This window comes from Falco punctatus, assembly GCF_963210335.1.
Source record: "Falco punctatus genome assembly, chromosome: 8".
NCBI lineage: Eukaryota > Metazoa > Chordata > Aves > Falconiformes > Falconidae > Falco > Falco punctatus.
In genome coordinates, this window is record NC_137588.1 from 15,623,723 (window position 1) to 15,648,260 (window position 24,538).

General features: G+C 41.7%; 1 protein-coding gene and 1 long non-coding RNA gene across 2 annotated transcripts in view; one reads left to right on the top strand and one right to left on the bottom strand.

Annotated features, from left to right (window-relative positions):
• The window catches only part of LOC308068893, a 27,114-nt gene extending 20,268 nt beyond the window's left edge, over positions 1-6,846 (top strand). The window contains exon 2 of the long non-coding RNA XR_013930178.1: positions 56-6,846. This is a non-coding gene — a long non-coding RNA (uncharacterized lncRNA). The remainder of the gene's footprint in view (positions 1-55) is intronic.
• On the bottom strand, positions 5,835-17,040 carry CD28 (CD28 molecule). The gene is made up of 4 exons (XM_080400304.1): positions 16,821-17,040; positions 10,682-11,035; positions 10,303-10,421; positions 5,835-7,369 (listed from the first exon to the last, which is right to left on the bottom strand). Exons 1-4 carry the CDS (start codon positions 16,873-16,875, stop codon positions 7,229-7,231), a joined length of 669 nt encoding a protein of 222 aa, XP_080256430.1. The 5' UTR covers positions 16,876-17,040; the 3' UTR covers positions 5,835-7,228.
• Between the last annotated feature and the right edge of the window lie 7,498 nt (positions 17,041-24,538).

Consider the following 24,538-nt stretch of genomic DNA (forward strand, 5'->3'; position numbering starts at 1 on the left):
TTCTCTGATCTGCAGATGTTTTTCTCTCAGAAATGCAACTTCTCTTTTTTTGCAGGTGACACCCACACATCTCCTTCACTTACTGGCGATGATAATAAAGGAGATAAACAACTGGAGCTCATGCAGTTAGACTTAATCTTTGTATGTCATCGTCACCAAGCAAAGCCACAGCAATAGGAAGGCAGAGCTGTTCTCTGCTGCTTGTTTCTAACTGACATTTCTTCACCAAGTTGCTCATGTAACCTGTGGATTCTTTGAACTTAAATTTGCGCCTGCTGTCTTTCACAGTGCATGGGTACTACCATGCAGGGCTGAGCTGCAGTACATACATCCTCCGCCTATACCCCGCTTGTTATTTTGCCTCTGCCTTTGTGGTCTGAAGTCGGATTGCAGAACTACAACAGAAACTCCTTAATAAAAATTAAAAAAAAAAAAAAGTAACAAGAAAGGAATACTCCGATTTTAAAACCTTATAGTACAGGTTAAATGTAGAACATGTAAGTAAGCAATTCTTTACTTCAGAAAGGAGAAAAGGCAGAAATAAGGGTATTTTGATAATCTTTTCTGGTTGAGTATATATGCATAGTTATTTTGACTTAAATCACAGGAAATAACCGCAGAACCTTCATCCTTCCAAGGGCTGCTTTTACTGAAGGAAATTCACTGGAGCTACAGTCCAAACTAATGCATTTTTCTTACTGCTGGAGAGAAGCCCTGGAGTTGCTTAACTTGACTTTTCCTGCAGTCAGCCCTTCATCCATCCTGCCTTTCCAGCCTGCTGTGGTTTGCTTGGCCATTGCCCTTGGAATATAATTTTCTGCCTTCATCTCAAGAGTTTCCTGGGACTCAACAGTGCGCCCAAGTCCACACACAGGACCTAACCTGGCTTTCATCATCAATGCGGCTAGTTTCTCATTGATGCCTATGCAGTAAAAAGTACTCTTTGAGGCAAAGACTAGGGTGTTTTTAATACTATTTCTAGTATATGGCCAGGGAGAGGCAGGGGCCTGCATTGTGCAGTGCATCCTGCAGCTGGTTTGTTCATTTCCATTCCCTGAGGGACTGTTCTAGAGTTTCACTGAAGTGGTTTCAGAGTGGTTTCTCCTTTAACCCCTTTTGCTTCTCGCCTCCTTAGGGGTGGATTGCTCCATCACAGGGCTGGTCTTGAAAGCAGTGTCAACATTGTATGTCTGCATCAGGGAAAGAGGCTATGCCCTTGCTGTCCAGTTCTGTATCTTCATAGTCTCAGACTTTTTTGTTAAGATAAAACATTGGCATTACTCTAGCATTCTGCTAATGAGTGAAAAAGCTACACAAGATAATGCTCCCAAAGATGACATTCCACCCTGGACTTCAGCCTCTGTCCCTGTGCATCAGGAGCCAATGACCTATGCAAACAGAGAAAAAATATCCTTTCTCTAGCCAGTTTTGATTTGGCTGGGGAAGGCTGAGAAGCCCAGGAAGAAACAAAAGCAGCTTACTTCGTCATTTTCATGAGAAAAAAATAAACAGCTCTCATCTTGACCACTGGTGTTTGAAGATTAAAGTAGCCCAAGGGCTGTCACAGGCAGCAAGCATAGCAGGAAAATTAGTTCATTCTGACTCACAACAGAGTGATCTAATTTAATGGGGCACTGACAAGGCTGTCGGGCATTAATTTAGCTATTATCTAAGTTAGCCTGATTGATGGTTGTGTCCTGCTAGAGTCCTCCATGCGAGGGGCTTGAGATGTCACTCCAACTCTGTACCTGCAGTGCTGCCAGCGGAGCGCCGGCTCCGACGGTACCTGGGGCCTCTTGCTGCAAGGGAGCGGAGCAGCATCTGTCAGCAGCATATGCTCAGAGGGGCAGGCAAAGTCCCTGCAGACAGGGAAAAAATGCAATTATAATTAAAGAGTCACTCCGGTCACACAAGAGGGCAGAAGAGAGGCTGGATAGGAAAGCTTCCTTCTGGCGTTTCCTGCCTTTGATTTCTTAATTTTGCAACGTGATCTCTTTTCTTTTAAGGTACTTTAGTATGTAATTTCTTAAGCTTCTTTATTTTAGAGCAAAAGGATTTTGTAAAAAGACTATTTGATCCTCCTACCAGATTGAAACCACTATGTGAATTTCCACAGAACTGTAGTGTTACAAATTGCTTGTTTGTGTCTTTGTTTTTGCTGGTTAGGGAGTAATCTTTCCTGACTGAAAAACTGGAGTTGTTCCAGCCCATGAAAACATTTCAACCTGATGCAGAATAGTTCCCTTGAAGGAATAAAAAAAAAAACAAAAACACAAACCAGTGAGGAAAAGGAATAATGTGGCCACGTAATAATATAATGGCTAGGAAAACTGGCATTTGAAAATTCCCGGTCATTTCAATGGTCAGATGAATGAGACAGAGCCAGCTCCCCAGAACTGAAGTGCTCCCGGTAAGTGTATGGGTCCTGAAAATACAGTTACATTTCATTTTTGTGTATGGGTCCTGAAAATACAGTTACATTTCATTTTTATTAACAATAAAAAGGAGAAAAAGTAAGAACCTGCGCCTTGATCCTGGAGATCCAGTAAAAAAAAGAACAAAACAACAAAAAAACAAAAAAACCAACAACAAAAGAAAACCACTGTGAATTTGAGACCATTCAGCTTTTTGTGTCTTTGTAAATGAGTTTGTATGAAATTGGCAGCCTCCTAATACTTTGTCAGCCAAATTGGCTACATCAGACTATCTGCATGCCCTTGAGGCTGGAATAGTAACATACTGTAATGTGATGCTCTAACAAAAGCACCTAATTGTGAAGAACAATCCATTTGCATCAAGATAAGCAGCTAGTAATGTTTCCCTCTCACAGCCACTTACAGACACTGACTTTGGCTACAAATTACTGCCTAGTGCTGTTTCCAGCCTTCCCCACTCTCTATTAGACCTTAAGAAAGCTGATGTTTTACTCATTACCCTAACCTGTTTTCTGGCTAGTGTGAGTGACTAACAAAATTATGTCTTAGTCTGTGATTCATCTTGAATAAAAGTATTTTCCAGTCACACAGCAAAAGCCTTGCTGAGAACGGAAAGATCTGATCTTCAGTGCTGCAGCCTTTGCTTGTGTGCTCCTAAAACTCAAGCTTTTTGTACCATGTCATTTATTAGTATCAAACATACCATCAGCAGCCAAAGTTGCTTCTGCTGTCAGGGCATGTCTACAGGCATAATGAACTTGGCAATAGCCAAAAGCCTGCTATGCACAGGAAATGAAATGTACAGAAATTAAAGGCACTGTGGGAAGCACGTGGTGTGGGATTCCCACGTGGTTGCTTGGCAGGATTGAAAATCTGAAAATGATGGGAAAAATCAAAGGGATGAAAGTCCCAAAATCCTTCGAACAAGAAAGCACGTATCTACCCAATCCCCACATGGCTCCAATCTCCTGTGGCAACTCCTTACCCCAAACTGAAGAGGAATGTGGCATACAAGACAGTCTTTGTGAAGCAAATAACTAGTCAGGGGTACATGTGGAAGGCTGCACAATGGTGTTAGAGATGAACAAACTGAATGGATTCCTGAACTGCTGAGGCTGGCATAGGAGTGAAACTGAAAGAGGCGATATGCAAAGAAGGAAGATGTGATGTTGTTTGACAGACACCCAGGGTTCATGTTTACAGCTCCAGAAGAAAGAAGAGGCATTTTGAAAAAATCTGATAAAGGACGAGGATATTGAATTTGGGGGATTCAAACTAGAAGGAATGTCCAAGACTTTTGGCTTTAGTAAACCTGACAACCCCGATGGTGAAGGTTCAAAATACTGCAAAGATAACACAGGCTACCTCCTTGGCACTTGTCTCCTAGGGGCTTGGTTCCTGGAAGCCCAGAATAACCAGGGTGTTGTTTTGTGCTGTGCTGGAGACGTGCAGAACAGGAATCAGCACGCAGGGGGCTGGAGCTGTGCAACCTTTGGTTGACCCCTTGCAACATATGTTGATTGCCGTTCAGATATGACGACTGCAGATCAGATGTTCATTTGACACTGAGATCCAAAAGTGGGGGGAAGGAGGATGAAAAATGAAATCACTGTTCAGCAGGATCGTATTTACATTTGAATTAAGACCTGTGTGCAAGGCAGAAAACTCCATTGATCTCTTGCTGCCCTCCATAAGGGCCAGTTTCCAAGTTCAGAGCAGCAACAGAGGGAGGTTTCTCTTTACATCATCCTGTAAACAGCATATAGACCCCAAAGGCAGGGCCATGGAGGGCCAGGGTTGTCCTGGCATGTTATGTGTTGCCTAAAACCAGATGGAATAAATTAGGATTGCTCTGTTTGTCATATATGCTAATGCACATATGCAGAGCCAGACTTCAGGCTTAACTGGCTTGCGTCTCTGCAAACACTTTCTTTTAGTCCCTTACAGTGGTGGATCAAAGGTGTTTACTGGTATCTCAACTCTAATAGTCTGTAATTCATATCCCTACAGTGCTTTAATACAATGACGATATCTACTTTAACACAGTGCTGAGGCCTCTCTTGTCCTGGTTCTCCTCATTTTTTTCATTATATGTTTAGGATGTTTCCCTGTATCATACTCTCTCGCTTTTTGGTCAGTTGAATTAATACTTGTTCCACATGTTCTAGGACTTACTTTCCAGTATCATGTCCTGGGAGCTATCAGTATGTTTTATATATGGAAATTACAAAAGTGTTAGGGGACAGAAAGTAAATTATACTAACATTTGCTTTAGAAAGTAATACTTTCCTCTGACTAGCCTCAGGCCCAATGCATTTATTCAGGATTTAATTTAATGTATCTATTTAATAATTTTAAAATAAGATTGCAAAAAGTATAATAAACTCTAAGGGATATAGATACAATGAAGTAGATGTATCTATATCTAAATATATATAGATGCAGTTAAACAAAGAACGTTTACCCTGGTTTATGCTTTTGATAAACATTTGCACTAGAAGATGTGATTTTTCACAGCGCATTGTAATCAGAGCACTTGTTAATGTTGTGTTATGCAGTGACAGCACTGGTAGATGGCGTGGAGCATGGCAAGACAGTGCCTGACGCGGGACTGCGCCCAGGCCACTGCTGTCTACCAGGAGAGGCTGGATGTCCCTGGCACAGGACCACTCACCTCCCCCCTCCAAGTGAGGAAAGAGGGGGCAAGACACTAACACACACACCCCCAGGCAGGGTGAGCAAGGAGGGCCAAGCTGGGACCATAGGGGACTGCCATGGGTCCTGCCTGCCCCCCACCCCCCCCCCCCCATGCTGAGCAGTAAGGGGCTTTTCAGGAAAAGAGACTAAAAAAGTTATGCGGAATAATGTCAGCCTTGGGAATTTGTGCATGTGGGGAGGGGAAAGCAGAAGAAATAAATAAAAAGACTTTGTTTTCAAGTTCTTCAACCCAACCATAAGCTTTTGGGTTTGCTGAACTGACCCAGAGCAAAGCTCCCAGGGGCTGCTGGTCCCATCCCACATGTACAGTACTGCCTCATGGCAGTGGGTGCTCAGGCCTCACTTGCCATTGCCACTGTGGCTCTGCACTCTGCCCTGGTGGAGCTGTGCCTGGCTGCGGGGACAGCAGGCATCTCACCACTGCTCAGAGGTGGCACAGCACCCTCCAGGAACATGACTCAGAATTAATGGTTTCCTGCCCAGTCAGCAAACTCAAATAAAAACTTCCAATTTGGAAGTGCCACAGTTTTTTTCTTGGGTTAAGAAGTCAAAACAGATTGTTGTCATGCTTCCATATCTCTACTTTTGTCACCTGCCCTCAAAGAGAGAAAGGATTTTCTTATTCCAGTTTGGAGGAAAGTAAATGTTATACAATCCTAATTTTATTTCAAGGTGGGAATATGGATTTATTTCTCATTTAATTGTTTATTCAGTAGTCCCTATAAAATAAACCTCATCTCCTCAGTATGAAAAGGGATTTTATGCCAAGACAATACCAGTTACAGTTTAGGATGTCTTGCTAATGTAAACATGCTTAACTGAAAGAAAGAAGCAGGTTTTGCTAAAGCCTTTGTCCTACTCCAGCATGGAGCATTCCTGAAGAACATCTTTAGATAGAAAGGTAACATCCAGTCAACACAAAGTTCCTCAAAGTGCCCAGAGTAATCCCTGCAGGTGGCTGAGCACTTGCAAGTCCAATTTACAACGGTGGAATGAAGGACCCCCTCACACCCCAAAAATAGGGGCTTATAGGAAAAAAATTCAGGTGATCTTTAGTTGCTCATAACCGGACCCAGATTCTTGAAAGAGCTCTGGTACAACCTAGGTGCCAGAAGATGTGCATGAATTTTCAGGAGGACTCAGCAGAATGTCTTTTGGATAGAAACAAAAATGGAAGTAAAGCTCTCCTCAAAACCTGACCTCTGTGTCTTCTAATGCTTCCCATACAACTTTGCGTTCTGTCGCTGTAGGAGGCAAACAAAACAGAAATGGGGTTCTTCATGAAGATAACAGATCTTTCTTCCTTTCCTGCTTGTCTTGATTTTGTCTTCAGACTGATTACCTTCTCACTCTGTGGAACTGCTTGGTCATGACTTCAAATGGCCTTATGAACATTTACAAAGTGTCCAGCCTAAGGCCTCACATGTTGAAGGTTTAGCAATTTTCTATCAGCTCGATTTGTCCTGGTGGCCCACTTGTGCCATAGCCTAATAGCTTGGGTGCCTTCTGGCTGACTTTCCCCTCTTTCTTTCAAGCATGTGTTTTGAATTCCAAATGGTGCCCTGGTCTTGTAGGGAAAAAAAGATTTTTTTTTTTTTTTTTTTTTTTTTACATTTTGCCTTATTTAACAGCAACAAGAGTTGCTGAGGATTAGATATACAGGGAAGGAAATTAAGGGTTAAATCTAAGGCAGCAGTTATTGGGAAAGGTCAGAAGTTCTGGTCTTCCCAACAGCTGAGCAAAACCACAAGTGTTAGGAGGAGACCAGCTCTGAGGTCTGACGCCTTCTTTCTGTCTTACCCACTGACAACCCTCAACACAATTTGTATCTCATTTTCAGCTGTCATGGAGAACAAACCTTTTTTACTTTTCCCCTGCTTTTTTATGTTTGTTTGTGTGTTTGTTTTTTTCTTTTAGTATCTTACATCGAAGTTTAGCCAATACTTGCTACGGTGTAGGTATCCATGGTCAATAACAACAAACGTGATGAGAAAATGAGAGGCTGTCCTTCCACATCCAAGAGCAAGTGACTGCCTAGAAGCACATAAGGCTACTGGTGGGTCAGCTGGTGGGTGTCACGGCTGCCAGGACCGATATGCAGTGTAGTCTCGTGTTGGTGCGTAGGGTGGGTAACCCTTGTTCTTCTGGTATGGTGGATGCCGGGGAGTCATGTTCATGTAGTCACTCTGATGGTACATATTCTTTTTGGATTTTTGCTGTGGGAAAAAAAGGTGAAGAGAAGTGTGGAAACATTTCTGCAATTAGTCTGTCCTGCCTGGGGTGAACATTCAAAAAGGGAGAAGAAGAAAGGGAACAGGGATTCTTTGAGTAGAGGGGGTTTGCCTGTTAATAAGACCTGAGACAAGTTAATAATGGATTTGATTAATTTTTCCTTCTTTGAATTAACAAATTGTCTCACCCAATGCTCATATTAACGTCTGACAGTTCTGGCCCTAGGTCCTCATTCAGGGAAGCAGGCATATTTATAAGGCAGCCTCAGGTTTAAATACCTTTACAGAAGAATTAGGAAACATGTTCTCATAAAATAATCTATGGAATTTGCCCAACCTGAATGTAAGTCTCCAGCTTATCTGCTGAGAGATTTACGGTGTTAGTTCTCCAGGTAAAGGAATGCTTCAAACCAAGGATACAAACTGATGCCTCTCACCATCAATTCTCAGCTGTGGAATGACTCAGCAGAAGCAATACAGTCTGAGCAGTGAAGACTGTCCTCATTTATTAGGAGGAAAAAATAAATTAGCTTAACTCAAATGCAAAAAGAGCAGGAAAAATGATCCCAGGCTGTGTATATCATGATTTGCCTACCGTTTACAGCAGTAACACACAATGTATATGTTGTTCTGAGCCTTCCTTCAAGGGGCAAAAGAATCAGAGATTATATTAATCTTTTATTTGTCTCACTGTCTGGGCCTCAAAAAAATCATTTTCACTGTTGAATTCCTGCCTTATAATGCCCCTGTGAGACAGGGGAAGCATCATCGCTTTCAGAAATAAGAGCAACAGAAGACAGGTGAAATAATTTGCCTGTAATCACAGAGGAAGTTTGTGGCTACAGCATTTGAACCTCTCCTACAGGCTGCACACAAGGTTGGTGGTTTTGCATAGCTTTAGACTTTATTGATCAGGGTCTAGATAAAGTGCTTCCATGCTTTTTTCCTTGATGCTGATGTTACTTCTTTTCAATCTCCTTTTCACTGAAATTTCATTCCTACGTACATAAATATTTGCATGTGATGCAATATATTTGTGATGCTGTGGAACTGGAGGTTTGCATTAGCAAATCTGATGGCTGAATTGTGCTGTACACGCAGAATGGGGCAGTTACTATGAAACTTTTAAGCTTTTTTATATTAATGTTTTATATACATTCAGCACCTTGCATATATAAGTTACATACTGTTTAAGTCATTCAACGCAGTCGATGCATGTAAATCATTGGAAACAAAAGCTTTACCTGTATATGTTCATCTCCGTAATATAGGATTTTCAATTCACCTAAGAGGTAATTTTGCATGGGAGAAAGACATTTTGCTAGCATGAGTGCGTGCTGGACTATTACAGGATCAAAGACCGGCACTTTCAGAAAGGAAAGCGGTTTTCCTCCAGGGAAGGCAGAACTGTATGAGGACAGAAAAATTTTCAGCTGCTTTCAGGAACTCAGGTGAAATAGGCTTGCCATGGCTGTCAAGTATCAGATTTTAGGACCTTATTTTACAGTTCACAGTGTCTTCTAGGTAGCTGTATTTACATTCAGCAACACTCTAAATACACCCACACTCAGAGTGCATATTGTCAGGAGAATACCACCAGCAGTGATAACAGCAGGTAATAACTGATGCTGTAAATGGCACACATCGCAGTGCAGCCTTGTCACTCTTGCTGGGGGCAGACATGTTAGCAAAGTGCGTAGCCATTGGGTACCAAACAAATATAGCAGAGAGAAAATGGTTCAGATTGTAAATGACCGATTTGAAGCGACAGTATCTCACCAGACACAGCCACAGTAGCTCAGCACTGAAATACCAGCAGCTGTTCTGCTGTAATCCTCTCAGCTCTCCTAGGCATCAGCCTCTCCAACAAGGCACAAAGAAGGACCACTTAACCTGCCTTTTCCTATGGCAATGCCCTGTTCGATTGTTTTCCATTAGAAAGAGACTTCTATTGAGCAAGTGTATTTTTAGGAAACATTTAACAGATCTCAAGCTTCAGCTAGCAGTGACAGTGGCTTTCTGCATACCTGCAACATTTAACATTAGTCAGGGACTTTGGGGCCTTTTTGCAGGCTACCTTGTAATGTGATGAAAATCGCCATTTAACAACAAAGATACAAGGAAAAGGCAGAGTATAAGGAGCAGAGTTCTCTACTGTTATTGTTCGAGTCCTTCCCAGATGGAGTAAGTAGTGTAAATCAGCTCTAGGAGATCACAATCCTAAGACTTGTCTAGGAACACATTCCTCTGCTACCTCTGCATCACGCCTCACTCTCTCTTCACTCCAGCAGGCAGAACTGAACATGGCCTGGGCCAGCCAACTCTCCAGAGAGATTAGAAAGCAAAATAGTAAGCTGTAAGACTGTCTCGGCTTTCTTAGGGTGAATGTACAGAGGCAGATGAGGGACTACTGAGATCTGGTGCTCCTCTTCCCTTGCAGTCAAGCTGCCAGAACTAGTGGGTACTCGAGGGAATTGCTGGCTATGGTGCAGATGGTCTTGGGCCAACTGAGGGCTCCCTAAAGATTGTTTTACTGTAGGAAAGCTCCTTCTGTCAGTTTAGTGTTAAAGGGTTTTGCCAGGAATGTTTGTAGTGCTAGATTTCCATGACAGGGACAATTGGCAGAACTAGAGGCAGCGTCCCAGTATTGCTGGTGTGCAGGGCACTGCCAACACTACGGCATTACCAATTGCTTAAGGACTCTACTGCAGAGGCCTGACTGTCCACCTGGAGAGCATCTGGTGTTTCAGCTCTTTTGGGGCATAGCATGGGTGTGCACATATAGCTAGGGTGGAGAAGCACTGTGATCCTGCGGCGAGGGGTATCAGTGAGTTTGTGGTAAACATGGCAAGGTGTAGCCTAAGAAATGAACCAGGGGCAAAGAGTATATAGAGCAAAGGAAAACAGTAGTTTCTTACCCAGTGGTTAATAAAAACTGTGGTTATTAGCATACTGTAGAAAGTAAGAACTCCAGCCACTGCCACCATAATCCACAATGACATTTCAGACTGAGGCTCTTGTGTTTGGATGGGTGTTTCTTTAAGGAAAAGAACAAAGACAGCTTTTAAGTATATGAAAGCAAAAACCTCAATCTCTGCTTATATACTCCTTGTTCCAATGCACTATTTGTATTAATCATAATTTTAAAATGTGTTCTTCAGGACATCAGGAGCAGGAATGTAGTTTTACCAAGCAACCCAATTTTTTTTTTTTTGTTAAGGAAACAAATGGCCTCAAGGCATCATGTAGGGAGTGTGTATAGGGAGGATACTGGCCTACAGAGATTTCCCAGCTTACCTTTCACGTGAATGACGGTTCCATTGCTCTTCTCATTGTAGACATATGGGGGTGGATACATGGCCTCTATTTTGCAGAAGTAGATGTCAGTCTGGTTGGCATTCATATTCCAGAGATTGAAGATTACTTTGTCTTTATCATGAATCCCCTCGCAGTTGAATTCTTTATTTGAATTACTGCTAATTTTGGTTGTGTTCCATGAAATAAAGCAAACTTCAACTGCGCTGTTTGTTCCTTTGTGCAGTGAAGCTCGAAATTCCTTCCCTGTTCCATTGTATGTGTAGTTGCAGACTAGAGTTGCAGTTTTGTTAGCTACAGTGAGGAAAGGATGCTGAGCCACTAAAATCTTGTTTTCTGGAAGGCAGAGGAGGGGAGAAAGTGAGAAAAACACTTGCTTATAAAATACAGTATGAGACTTCAGAACCACACATCCTCCCTTGCAACTCTTCTCCATATCTCCTCTCTACTGCTGACACTCCCTACTGGGGAGTATGTAACCACCAAGCTGCAGAAGCAGTTTCTCACAGGAGCTCTTGTTGCAGCAATCCCCCTCTATGTAAATAATTACATAGTCACTAGGGGAGACTGTGAGGTCAGGAGTGTTTTTCTTCAGTCAGAACACTAGTACAGAAAGTGGCCCATGTGATTGGGATTTAAGGTCAGGGCTCAGAAAGCTACTCTGTGTGTTTGTGCGTGCGTGGATACGTAAGACCACCTTAGTCTATCCTTTCCTTAGCAAGCAGTTTCCCAGGGGACATTATGGAGTGAAAACACCGTGAATTAAATGCTTAGTTTAGCAGTCAGATAAGAGAGTATCGTATATACACTTGCTTCTTAATCCAAGGGCAGACTTGAATAGTTTGCAAGTGGATTTGTCGAACAAATTCAAGGGTCTGGACCTTAGATGATGAGCACTAAAACCACTAAACTAAACTGTTATCATGTTAATGTAAAATAAGCAATTTCTCTAGCTAGCAGCTGTAGTAGATTCCTAATCTCTCAATGGGCTCAGGAGCTGACTAATTTGACACTGCATTGGCACTTAGCACTCAAGTGGCCTGCAAAAAACATGTCACATGAATGTATAACTCAATTTGAATTGACCAGACTGATACATAAACAGGAAATGTTTTCTGACATGTAGACCTCTGTGCTACCATCTGCCAAACAATGAAACACTGCAAGGACTATGCAGAAAGACTTCCAAGAAAGTCTTCCAAGAAAAATCATCCTGTACAAATAAGGCCCTATTTTTCAAATGATGACCAGTAAGAGGAGGAAAGTTTTGGCTTTTAAGCTAGGAACTTGCTAGAACTAAGGACAGCCCTTTTCTGTGTGTATATGACTGTGTAAGTCTTCATGCAAACTCAACTCATATGAGGTCTTAGTAGCCTTTTTTAAATCCCTGAGAAATGCTGTGGTTGTGGGAATGAGAATTGTACCTCTTGTCCTCAAAATCTGCTGCAGAACCTGTATTCTTTCTACTTAGTCCATGTAATGAGACTTAAAAAAGGCTAGTAAGGGAAACGGAGTGGGAAGGCAGCCAGATCCAGAATGCCCAGAAAACAAGTATTTCACCATGTTTAACAATATTTAGGACCAAATGGCTAAATTTAGTGTGTTCACACCTGCATAAGAAGATGGAGTTCCCCAGCCTATTGAGTAGGATACTTCTCTGGCATGAAGGTAATCCAGGGAGTAAACACAAAGAGATGCATGAGATGGTCAAGACTAGTGGTAGGGTGTGGGCAGTAAAAGCAAGCCATGGCTAGCAGGTCCCCAGTTACCAGCCCAACCCATGAAACTGCTGAAGTTGTTAATTTTCTCACTGAAAGTCTTGTTTACCGGTTCTTTCCTCTCATGACAGCAGGAAGACACGAGCAGGGAATGCTCTACTGCCTCATCTTTAGCAGAGAAAGATTGCAGTCCATACTCCTTGTGTCTCTTTGTTCAACATAGTATGAGGAGTGGAGCAGAGCTCATCACAGCTCTGAAATCCCATGTTTGCAGGGAACCCAAACACTGTGAAACTTTGTTTTGATGAAGGATGGACATTTCCAGGCTTTTGAGCAGAAAGAGACACGGATCTTTGAGTCGTGGAACTGAGTGCCAGATTAATAACAGACAAGGCAGGTTTCTACTTGAGGTTCTGCCTGTGGTGAATTTTCATCGAAATGAAGACATTTCAGCAAAACATTTCAGTTTCATCGAATCAGCATTTTCCGACAAAAGCTCTCGCATAGGCTTATAAGGCATTCTAGTAAGGGGTGAGGTTTGGATTCCACCCCTTTAGACAAGGTATTTGATTGTATTTTTGCTGGCCAGAAAATTGATCTTTGACGTAAGTGACAATGTGCAAGCCTGTGGTAGAATTGTTCTACCTCTTGGATTTATGGTGTGGTCTGCTCTCTTGGTATGTAGGCTGAGTGTTGATAACCTAGCCCATGCTGTTGATGTTGGGATGTAGGGCAGCTGAAGAGTGGGAAAAAGTTATCCTGGATCATTAAACGAAGGCCACTTCGTTTTAAGCTAAGGACCCAAAACCAGTTTTCACAAAGTGGCTCTACTTGTTCAAATCTAAATTGAGGTAGATCTTTTTATTTTTCATCTATAGGAACCAATTAGCACCATGTGAATTTGTTGGGCTGCAATGCCAGTAGAGGCAAGGCAGGCTTAATCCACAAGGTATGTTAGACAGGCTCTGTTGTCATCCTTTTCCTCCTCCCAGTTTAGGGGTTTTTTTTAGTTGAAGAAAGTCAGTCATGCCAAAACGTATATTCGTTGCATGGGGAAAACAGAGTAAGGCCAAACATCCTTTACTTCATTTGTGATCTGAATAGGATTTAATTAGATTCTTAGTAGGATCTGGACCATTCTGAGCAGACATGGGCTGAGGCTGCTTTTGCCTTCACAGAGACAGTTCTTCTCGTAAGTGTCGCTTTGTGTTTGTTAAAATGGTGAAACTCTGAAACATTTAGTATGTGTTTCCATTAGTGTATGCTTTCCCCTAAATAGGGTTATGATTGCCATTCCCAGAGCTGTGTTCAGTCATGCTGCATAGTAATAAATATCTATATCTTGGCTTTAGCCAGCCAAGAAAATGGCAGTTATGAAAAATAATTGTCTACAGTTTCAAAAAGCTGTGAAGTCTAAAAATGTAAAATCATTTCAGTTAATGTACACAGACTGCAAGCTTTCTCAGGTTCTTAGGATTTCTGTGCACTGGTGTGTAAGATCTCTGAGTTTCTTAAGCATTTTTATACCTTATTTGTCATGCTAGACATTTATTATAATCACATGTAAGTTTTTTTGCATCATGAATTAAAAAATGCCATCCATATATAATATCCATAAAATACTGACTCTCTAATCATGGACCACGATGCAAGCAAAACTTCATTGAGGTTTTTTTTCCTTTCTTTCTTATTTGCCAAGAAAGTGAAATAGAGTTGACAAAGTATGGAAAATAACTATTTTGAGGTATTTTTTTCCAGAGCTTTCCATGAATCATCATCAACTTTGGAAAAAAATATTCTGCTAAAAATATTTTGTACTCTTCTTTTTCTCTTTTCCATGCCAGTTGACTTCAAGAAGCTATTTGCCAGAGCAAGGAATCTGGGATAAGTTGGTATTTCTATAAGCACAGTGAAGAAAAGGCTCACTTAAGTCCCTTGGGGGACAGGGGAAAACCTGAAAGAGTTTATTTAATCCAAACACAGAAAGACACACAGCTATGTTATAAACAAAGCTATGCCATTTTTGCTGCTGTTGATCCGTTGTTCAATTACCTTTGTTCTTCTTTCCCAGATACAAGGGTCTTTCTCTTTTACTTCGTTTTTAGATCACCCAGGGGTGTGTGACATGCAGCTGGAGGGCTCTGCCCCTTCTAGCTGTTAAAGACTTGCTTTCTGCTGATCTTTCCTACTTTGATGCCGGTACTGCAGGAAGCATAGTACTGCCTAAAGCCCAGGTGACACTTTTGCTTTAATCAAACCCAGTGTGAGCATGGGGGTTTTTCTTGTCAGTTGGTGATTTTTTTAATTATTTTTTTTTTTATAACAAGAATTTGTGGATTTCATCCTAATCTTGGTTAACCTTGCTTCATACATCTTCTGTATTCTGATAACCTTAGTGGGTTAGAGGCTGATTTTAACACTATAAGCCAGAAGGTTATATGGGTAGTAAAAAGTTGAGGTTGTTTGTGGTACACTGCAGTGGGAACCCACTTATACACTTACTTGACAAAATACATGGGACAGGCAACCTAATCTAGCTGCCGCTCTGGCAGACCATAGCATGGTAATGATTTAGCCAAAAAAAAAGGGGTGCAAGGACAAGCTTTGTAAACGTTAGTGTTTCTGCAAAAAGGAAATGAACAAATTGACCTTTTAAGTCCCTTTCCATGATTCAAACTCAACCTGCAGCACTTACTGGTACAGTCTAGCAACAGCAGAACGGGACAAATTCTATTGTCTCCCCCAAAACACAAATACCTGAGGCCTATAATACACTCTGTGGCTTGAGGAAATCTTGCAGGGTTTTGACCTGCCTTAACGTTTTCTGTTTACTAAGGATCAATCCTCTCAATTAAAATGAAGAGAAGAGGTGGAGAAAAAATGTGAGAAAAAGACGAGGGCCCCAGGAAGCAAGTGACCTCATGTGCTTCTCTTTAAGCAGTTGAACAGTCTCCGTGAAGCTATTGGAGATTCAACTTCTTCATGCAAAGTGTATAAATGTCTATAGAGTCGTGGCATAACCCTTATGTCTGATAACCATACACTGTACTTTGTTTTGCTGCAGTTCAGAAGAGTCACTTAAAAGCTGTTCACACCTCATGGAAATGTTTTTAAAACTGTTAACCCACTGCTGATACTTATCCCCTCCTGGAATCAGTGTCTTCTCTGACAACCCAAGGGCCCACTGTGGAAATAATTATGATATTGCAAACACAGAATTATAAACATGGGAAAAGGACAAGGAAGATAAAAACCCTGTGATCTCTTAAAGAAATGTAGATTGTGGTGTCAGGCAAATTACAATGCCTTCACTGAGGAAAAGAATTATCGAAAAATAAGGCAGAAATAAGGAAAAAGTAGATTCAGTTGTATCTCCCATATTGGAAAAAACAACTCTCTAAATATATTCTATATGTGAAAAGTTTTGTACTGGAAAACAGGTTTTTGTTCCTCTCTGTAACTTCCCTATAAAATACAAAACACTGCTATTTGGGGAAGACCCAATAACAACAGTTCACAGGCCAGCAGTTTGAAAAATTATCTGTCTCGAGATTATCAAGATTATCAAGACTAGCCATCATCCCTTGCTTAGCTTTGCATTTTGATGTACCCTTGGAAAGACGTGTTAACTCTGAACATACGAACACTGCATCAGCAAGACAACACCAAGGCGAAAACCTTAGCCACAACAACTGAAGGTTTAGAAAAATTCACTAAGATTCAGGATCTCAAAATCACAAATAAACATTTTTTGTTGTTGATGATCTTTTCAGAAAGAAGCTAGATATCTAGTAAATATCAACAAACTACTGAACAATGCAAAAATCAGAAACTCGGCAATTCCCATCCTCCCATCACTGAGCTCAGTAAGCAACTCTGCTTTTGGTCCTTCTATTTGCTAGAGGATGTGGGTGGGCTCAGCTCTGGAGCCCATCATGCTGAGCCAGGCCTGGTGGGACCTGGAGCTTCACCCAGGAGACTTGGGGGTGGTGGAGAGGCTGCCCCCAGGGAGGGACTGGCTGGCACCAGGTCTGCTCAGCCCCTCTGCCCCCCAGGAGAAGGCACTTGAGAACAAAATTTGTAAAACCTGGGTGGAAGGAGAAATAAACCCCTCTGTCTATGCATGCAGTTTTTCAATGAATCTAAAACCAAGTCAAATTAAAAGAAAGCTCTTGGGTCTTATTTTGGAAGAGATAATCGTGGCAGGAAAAAAATCAGCCTTTTAGTTATATCGGGTTGATCCATGCGTAGCCTTAGCAGCATGCTCTGTCTCTCCTCTTTCATCCAAACACAAGAGTAATTTGTGCAAAAATAATTCAGAGCTATATTAGACCTTCTCTCCCCTGATGATCAAAGTAAGAAAAAATAGTGGAAAAGATTGAAATGTGAGGGGGTTTTGTTACCTGTTACATCAGCAGTGGGGATGAAGCAGAGCACCACGAGGATCCCCAGCAGCATGGTGCTAATGGTGGGCCCAACGCCCTGTCCCCACCCCCTCCAGGCACTGCCACGTCTCCCAGGGCCCCGCGCCACCAGCCTTTCTTCCCTGTGGGGCCAGGCTGCACCTTTGGTTGCTCACATAACTTCTCTCCTCCTCCCTCCGCAGCACATGATACACAGCCAAGTGAAACCGCTGTAATGGCAACGCTCAAACAGGAAGTTAAATTGTTTGATGACTTCAACCTTAGGAAGTTGCCTCTGCAAAGCTCGGCAATGCTTGAAAGGAGTGGAAGCCCACCTTTCAAAACAGGGACTCTCATCCCCGTATTGCAAGAAGTGTGCTTGTGTCTGGGGCTCCGCAAGGTTGCTCCTGTCAAGCAGAAATGGACTTCCCTGGATGAGCAGCACTGTTTCTTTACCAAGAGTACCTACAGACATACGCTGTTCCCATCATCACGATAGAAGCAAATAGCAGTTTCCAAGTTCCTGGTGGCTAAACCTGGCCCCTCAGAAAGTTGTGTGGTCAGGAAGCTCCATCTCTCCTCACCTATAGGAGCAGAAACCTTCCTCTCTTGGCATGCTGGCTTGCTTCTGCCTGCCTTCCCAGCCCCTGGGAATGCTGACGTGTTTTGCCAGTAGATGATCTAAGTTTGTTCATTTTCATTTTTCTGCATCTGCTTGCCACCTAAATAAAGACCAAATGGTGCAAGAGATAGTAATTCGGTATACCTCCCCTTTTTTGAAAATAAAAATTAAAAAAAAATATCCCAAATTATGAATGAGTGCAACTGTAATGCAATTGATGTCTAGACAGAGGCAGTATGCAGCAAGCGTACTTCTCAGTCGGTGCTTTCACTACAGGTCTTCTTATTTAAAGTTCTCTTCAATTCACCTGGTAAATGCTCACTCTTCTTAGCCCTGCAAGCTCACTTCTCCCCTTGAAACAGCAGGATTGTAAGAGCCAGTTAATGGTATTTATAACTGTGAGGAACTCTGTTTTTTAACTATTTACTTTTGTCCACCAAAGTAGAAATAATTAACTGTATCAATGCCTGTCATTATCTGTGATTAATTAGAGAGAAAAGGAGAGGTGTTTAGCAAGAAGACTTTCAAGAAAATTGGGCTTTTGTAGAAAGGGATGGGAAGAGCCATGAACTGTTCTTTTCCCTTAGTAGCTGAGGTCTTTAGGTCATGTTTTATCAGAAATTACGTATACAATCTAAGAAGAGTTTTAGCTAATATATCCATTTGCAGTCTGTGAGTTTTAACATTCTTCTTTTGTTTTGTAATTGGTGTAAATTGACTGTAATACTGGAAGTTTTGGAATTTCTTTGTACTCAAAAAATAGGAATAAAAAGTCAGATTCTCCTTCTTAGCCCACTTTTGTGGTTTCTAGATAAATATCCTGAAACCTTTTTTGAGTCATATGAGTGTACCTGCTGTTCTCAATGAAATAGTCTCAGCTTAAGTTGAAGTAAGAATCCCCCAACAAAGTTACAAAGTTCAGTATCTTTTCAGTATCTGAACTGCCCTGTCTCAGAAATGAAAACCACTGTTGTCACATCTTTTGGCTCAGGTAACTGAACCTGCCTAACGTTTCTTAAGCCTGCTGCATGCTTCTGCATCCTGGTCATCAGATCTTTTCTGTATTTGGGGTACAGTCTGAGTGCGTTCTGCCCTCATCACAGAGTTAACAGAATATATTGCAGAGACAAAGCTACTGCCATTCATTTCACTGGCATGTGTTGGCAAAGGGACACCATTCAGATGGAAACCTGACTGTGGAAAAAGGAAAAGATTCTGCTCTAGGAGCACCGCTAACAAACACCAAGAGGGAACGTTGTGCGCACTCTTCAGTGTGGCCATGAACACATTTATTCCCTTCTATCCCTTATTGCTCCTCCATGTGCCTCTCCCATGGTTGGCAGACCAAGGCACTGATTTTAACAGGGACAGGACTGGTGGGATAGAGGAAAGGGAAGAGAAGCCACTGAGAAATTACCCACCATGGCCCTAGAGACCAAGCTGTGATGTATCATTTCTCTCTGTGCTGATGAACAGTGGTACCAGTATTGCCCTTTCCAGAGCCTCTGGTGCTTCAGTCATGATTTTAGCTTTGCCTAATGGTTTCTTCTTTGATCCCTGAAGTAAGGGTTCACTCCATCCCCCTCCCCCCCCAAAAAAAAAAAAAAGAAAAAAAGAAAAAAAGAAAAAAAAAGCTTTTGTCTTATCTGCACTTCTTGTTTTTCTGGGGTTTTAAAAGGGCACAAATCATCATTGTGTTCCCAAGGGTATGGCTCCTTTCCTTCTCCAAATTGTAGCTCTTCCTCTGATTTAAACAGTTCATTTCCAATCACTTAGATACTTGACTGTCACTTCCAATGTATGATCTATTTCTGTTGCCTAGGTTCTCATGTGCGTAGGGGAAGGGGAAGAAGATATCATAGCTTTCAGCTGTCTTGCACTTAGGACAAATCACATGAAAGTATATTTAGGGGAAAAAAACCTGAAAATGTCCCCTGATATGCCCACACTCTTAATTTTTCATTATTCTCCCACCCCTCTAAGTATCTCTCCTTCTATACCCTGAGCATTACACAAGGGTATTCTGCAGTAGCCTTGATTCAGGCACCATTCACTCCTATTCTTACCCCATTTTCCATTCAGATTTCAGTCTGCTGAGTCTGTCTGTATGCTGGCAGACAGGCTCTGCTTGATGTCACAGTGATGGAAATCCAGACTAACATTATAATTTCAGTGGAGCTAGAGCTGTGAGAGCACTGAAAGAGCTAAAAATGCAATTTGGCCATGTTCGGGAAAAAGAAGGTTTCCATCCCATCACAAAATGTCTGAAATTGCAGTCCAAGATAAGTAAAGAAGAGGTTTATAAATGGGTTTTCAGGGTACATAAGAATCTAGACTATGGACTTGGCCTTTTTATTCATCGGAGTATGAAAAAAAAATAACAGTCCAGGTATTTGATTTTACATTTTCATGCCTGCTGTTAGAAAACCAAGCACTGACAGGAGCTATGACCTGAGTTTTAGAGAAATGTTGGTATGATCTAGTATGATTTCTCAGAGGATTATCTGGGTATCTTTAAAAAAGTCCCAAGAAATCCCAAGCAGGCTGCCAGTTTGCCTTGATGTTAAAGAATGAAGAAATAAAGAATACTGAGCCAAGTGTTCAGCTGTTACAGTCAAGAAAGAACTTCCACATTTGTTATGATTAAACAAGCGGATAGTTTAGAAGTTAATTTTAAAATAAATGAAGTCTCACTTCAATCACTGGAAGTTGCATAGTGCCATAATTGTTCCCAAATTGTTTATTTGTCCTGTTCTCAGGCAAATAAAAATGTACGTGCATACCAGAAGTGTAATTGCAACAATATACTAGCATTCACTTATTCCTGAGGACTCCAGTCTAATGGGAGAACAGCAGGTCACTAAAATTCCCATTTAACTGCTGTAGACAATTAACTTTTAAGTCCCTGGACTATGCTGCAACTCCATACACAGATTAAATTTAACAGTTGTCTGAGAGAATCTTCCTCTTTCTTCCCCATCAGGAAGAATTGTAACACAGATTTTGAGCAACTAGTAGGCTTTATTCTGCTTGTTCTGCATGCTTATATGTTGCCAACTGCTAAAGTAAATGCTTTCTTCCCTACAACTGCAAATTTTAAAACATCTTTATTCATCCATTGCTGCTGCAAGTAATAATCTGTTATGAATAGTGCTATGCATACTTGGTACAGATGGAAGGAGTTTTTCCACATCTTCATTACAAGAAGAATGTGCTTTAACTAGCTACTGTAGAGATGCAGAAGTGGGGTGACAGAAAAAGTTTAACAAAGTCATGTTATTTCTAACGAGAGAGACAATGAATTATCTGTTACTTACCCCCTACTGTGACCAGTAAGCTAACCCTAAGGAGTTATGTTGCATTTGTCATCTGAAGATAAATTTACATGTTGTTATCTTCACTTTACAGATGGGAAATGGAATCACAGCAAGGTGAAGACACGTGCCTGAAGACATACCTCAGGTTAGTGGCAGAGCTAGGGACCTCTATAAGTAGCCCTGTGCCTTCTAGCTTCCAAGGTCTGATCAGCTTTCTGACAACCTCCATTTTATATTGTCATTTTCCTTGCACAATAATGAATTTTTACTGGGTTGTGAGTATTTTCACACCCTTCCTTTTGTGAAGTCAGATGCCTTCATACCACAAGTACAAACACCACGCCTGGAAGGGAAAAATCAATATACTCCTTCAGAGGGAATTTAAAGTTTGTTTTCTGTACCTTAAAATGTTACAACTGATGTCTGGTACGTAGAAGCCTTCCAGGGCCAGAGCTTAATATTGTCACAGTGGAAAAGGAGCTTTCTTTTTTGGAAAGATGTGAAATTTTTGTTTCCAGCCCTCAAGGTAGCAGCCCATAAATGTGTCACTAATACAGGACTAAGCGCTACCATCAAACACATATAAATTTGAGAGAGAGCTTGAGGGAAGCCTCCCCTATTTGGGGAAATAAACATTTCCATGACAGGCTGATTATTTTGAATGCTGATAGCTAGAAGCTGTTCATTAGTGTTTCTTGGGAAGGAGGCAGGAGTTCACACGTACATTCCTGGCTCTTTTCAAGTTAAAAACCTTATCCAAGTTTCAAAGTTGTAACCATTTCTTATGGCTGTACCTATTCCTGATTTGGACTGTTAGAACAAGTCTCAAAGGAGGTGGATTAATGGATAGAGAGGGAATGGCTCAAAGCTCCGTGATTAACTCCATCTATCACCTGCCTGTAATGTGACATATGACTGCTCCTTCATTAGGGGTCACGTTTAGGTAGGAACACCTGAAATTAAGTCCACAGGTGAGTACATACATGCTAAATGTTCTGGGATAGAAGATTTTTCAGATTAAGCTTAGAGGGAGAATAGTTTCTGTTAACTGCACTGCCTGCTCCTTGTTTCTCTTGGGTAGAAAAGGTGAGTGAGACTCCTGCGTATTACCATTGAAGTTGTCAAAACGGTTCCAGTTTACTTGAGCTGAGGACCCAATGCTTGGGACTGGTAGAGAAAAGAGGTCCTGCAAAAATAATCCTTAGCTCTTCTCTTTTAGAGCTGCTGGCAGGCAGCTGGAGGGAGCTGGACTAGCTCTTCCATTTCTGCAGTGAATGACAGGCCAGTGATCTCCTGTCCTTCCTAAGGAGAGAGGTATGGGAAAAGTTGGATAATAGCCAGTAAAGACGTGAAGGAAATGGCAACAAAGTAGTGTTGTCCTGTATATAAGGGAGTTCAGAATGCCTCATTCTTGGAAAGAATTTCTTTCACTCTCCTTTATCCTGCTGCAAACAAAAGATGTGAATGAGCACTGCAGGAATATTACAAGCAATTTTAAATAAGAGAAAGCATCTTCCAAAAAACTTAAGGCCTAGAAATCTAGAGCAGACAAATTCCGAATTCAACTTTGTGCAAAAAGACAGCTTCCAGACCTGGTTGGAGTGAAGCTGTCCAGAGAAGTTACATAGACCCCTAAATACCAAGAAGATTTCTGCCTGCTAGTCCTGTGTTTTCTTATCTGAGGGCAAGGTGGAGTGTTACAGGTGCTGCAGGGTCCGAGGGTCTGTAGAAGGCTGCTGTGGGAGGAAGGCTTTCTGGGGCTGTGCTGAATGGCAGTTGCATGGAACAGGAGTCCAAGCCTGGGAGGTATATATCCAATATGTTCTGCCTGGAGCTGGCTGGTCTGCCAACTGTGCCAGCATTTCCTTTTGGAGAGAAACAATTGACCAAAATTATTGCTGCCAAAAGCAGCACACATACGGTATGGATAATCAGGAAACCGGAGCCCTGGGGTGAAATAAGAATGAAATCAAACTGGCAGTGTAGACACTTGAGTCACTTGGCAAATGTTACCTGTAGTAAGGGAATGCTGTAGCTGGGGTTTCCAGGGAACTGTCTGCATCGCCTCTATTTGTAGAGAACAATCTGCATTGCCTGTGTCTAGGGGTAAAGCCTTAGTTAGAGAAAATGCTTCCACCTGCACTGGGCTCAGCAGAACCAGGACAGCTCAGGCTCAGCTCAGAATATTAGTTAAGGCTGTCATGATCAAACCAATTTTTAAACGCTTTAACTCTTTCACTTCCTCATCCTTGTGTTACTTTTTGTCTCACCCCATTGCTACATTTTGTGAATTTAGTGGTAGTGCTATCAGCATGGTACATGTACGGTGGAGCACCATCCATTTACAGTTCTTCCCTCTTACACAGACTTGGAAGGAAGCATTACTCATGTTTATGAACAATTGAAACTAGAATAGAGCACTCCATACAATGAAAGCCCCTTTGAGGAAGTGTCAGAGGGGCTACCCAGCGACCTCGCTCGTACAATGGAATATGTTCTTCCAGATTACTTCACTCTGAGTAGCCCTCACAGGAAATAATTGTTTTGGTAGACACTAATACACTCTGACTTATAGGACAAGCATTTCCAAATTACTCCTTTCCCTGAAGACAGTGGCTTCTTTGCGCCTAGGCAAACCCAGTTTATGTCCGAATTCAACAACTTTCTGCCTGAGAAGTGCCCTATTCTTAGACTGTGGTGTTGCCAACACCAACCCACAGAGTTGTTTTCTGCCAAAATACTATCAGAAACAGACTTTTCACTGTATTTCTGCCACTTCAGAAAAAGTACTGAGTCATAGCACACTGGAAATATTTCTGCTGGGCTGCATAGGAAAACATCCTAAATATATTAGAAAGAGTTTTAAACATTTCCACACAGGAACTAGGGACCAAAATTCCTGATTCTTAACTGTGAAAAGTGCCTAAAGCAGGAGGAGATCCTTTTCAAATCACAGTAGGAAGCATCTGCTTAGTCATTTGAATATGCAAGTGAATTCTGACAAGTACTTATTAATTTTATAATGGATTTTTTTCTTAGAAAAGAAATTCTGCTTTCATTCAACATGTCATCATTCCTTTAAACTATTCCTTTAAATGGGAAATTTAAAGTAACCGTTTTTCTGTTTACGAAGGCCTTCATGCGTTCAGAGGGTAGGAATCCTTGCTTGTTTAAAGAGGAGGAGAAGAAGTTGTATGATGGGTTTTTTGGAAGTCATATCCACACAAGAAGCAGAAAAAAATTTCCATGCTTGATTTCAGAGGTGTCTACTCTGTCTGCTGGTGCAAGCCGTAAAGTCCATTAGGGAGCCACCTAGGTGCTGCATGTTTAGGTGTCTCCTCTAACATATCTTAGGACATGGAGCCAACAAGTATTGGTACCCCAGACATGCCAATGGCAAGTAATGGCACAGGTTTATCCCTCATTGTGTGAACTAACAGGCACGTGCACAGCCTGGTCACGCTGTCCTTTGACTGCGTGTATCACATGGCTGACCTGCATGACCAGTGCTAAAGGGCTCGTGGGAGACAGCGGGCTGCAGATGCGTGATTGTTCTTATGAGCTCAACCTGGCCCTTAAACCAGAGATTATCCCAAAACTGTCTGATAACCAAACACTGTGTGCTAGGTAACTGAACAATGTGCTAGAACTGCCTAGGAAGCTTGTATCTGAGCCAGTAGGCAACTATTAAGATTAGAAAGCTAGGTATACGGGCTTCCACTTCACATTGCAGCTGTCTCATATACATATGGATTCCTTTCTAATAAAACCAGAATAAT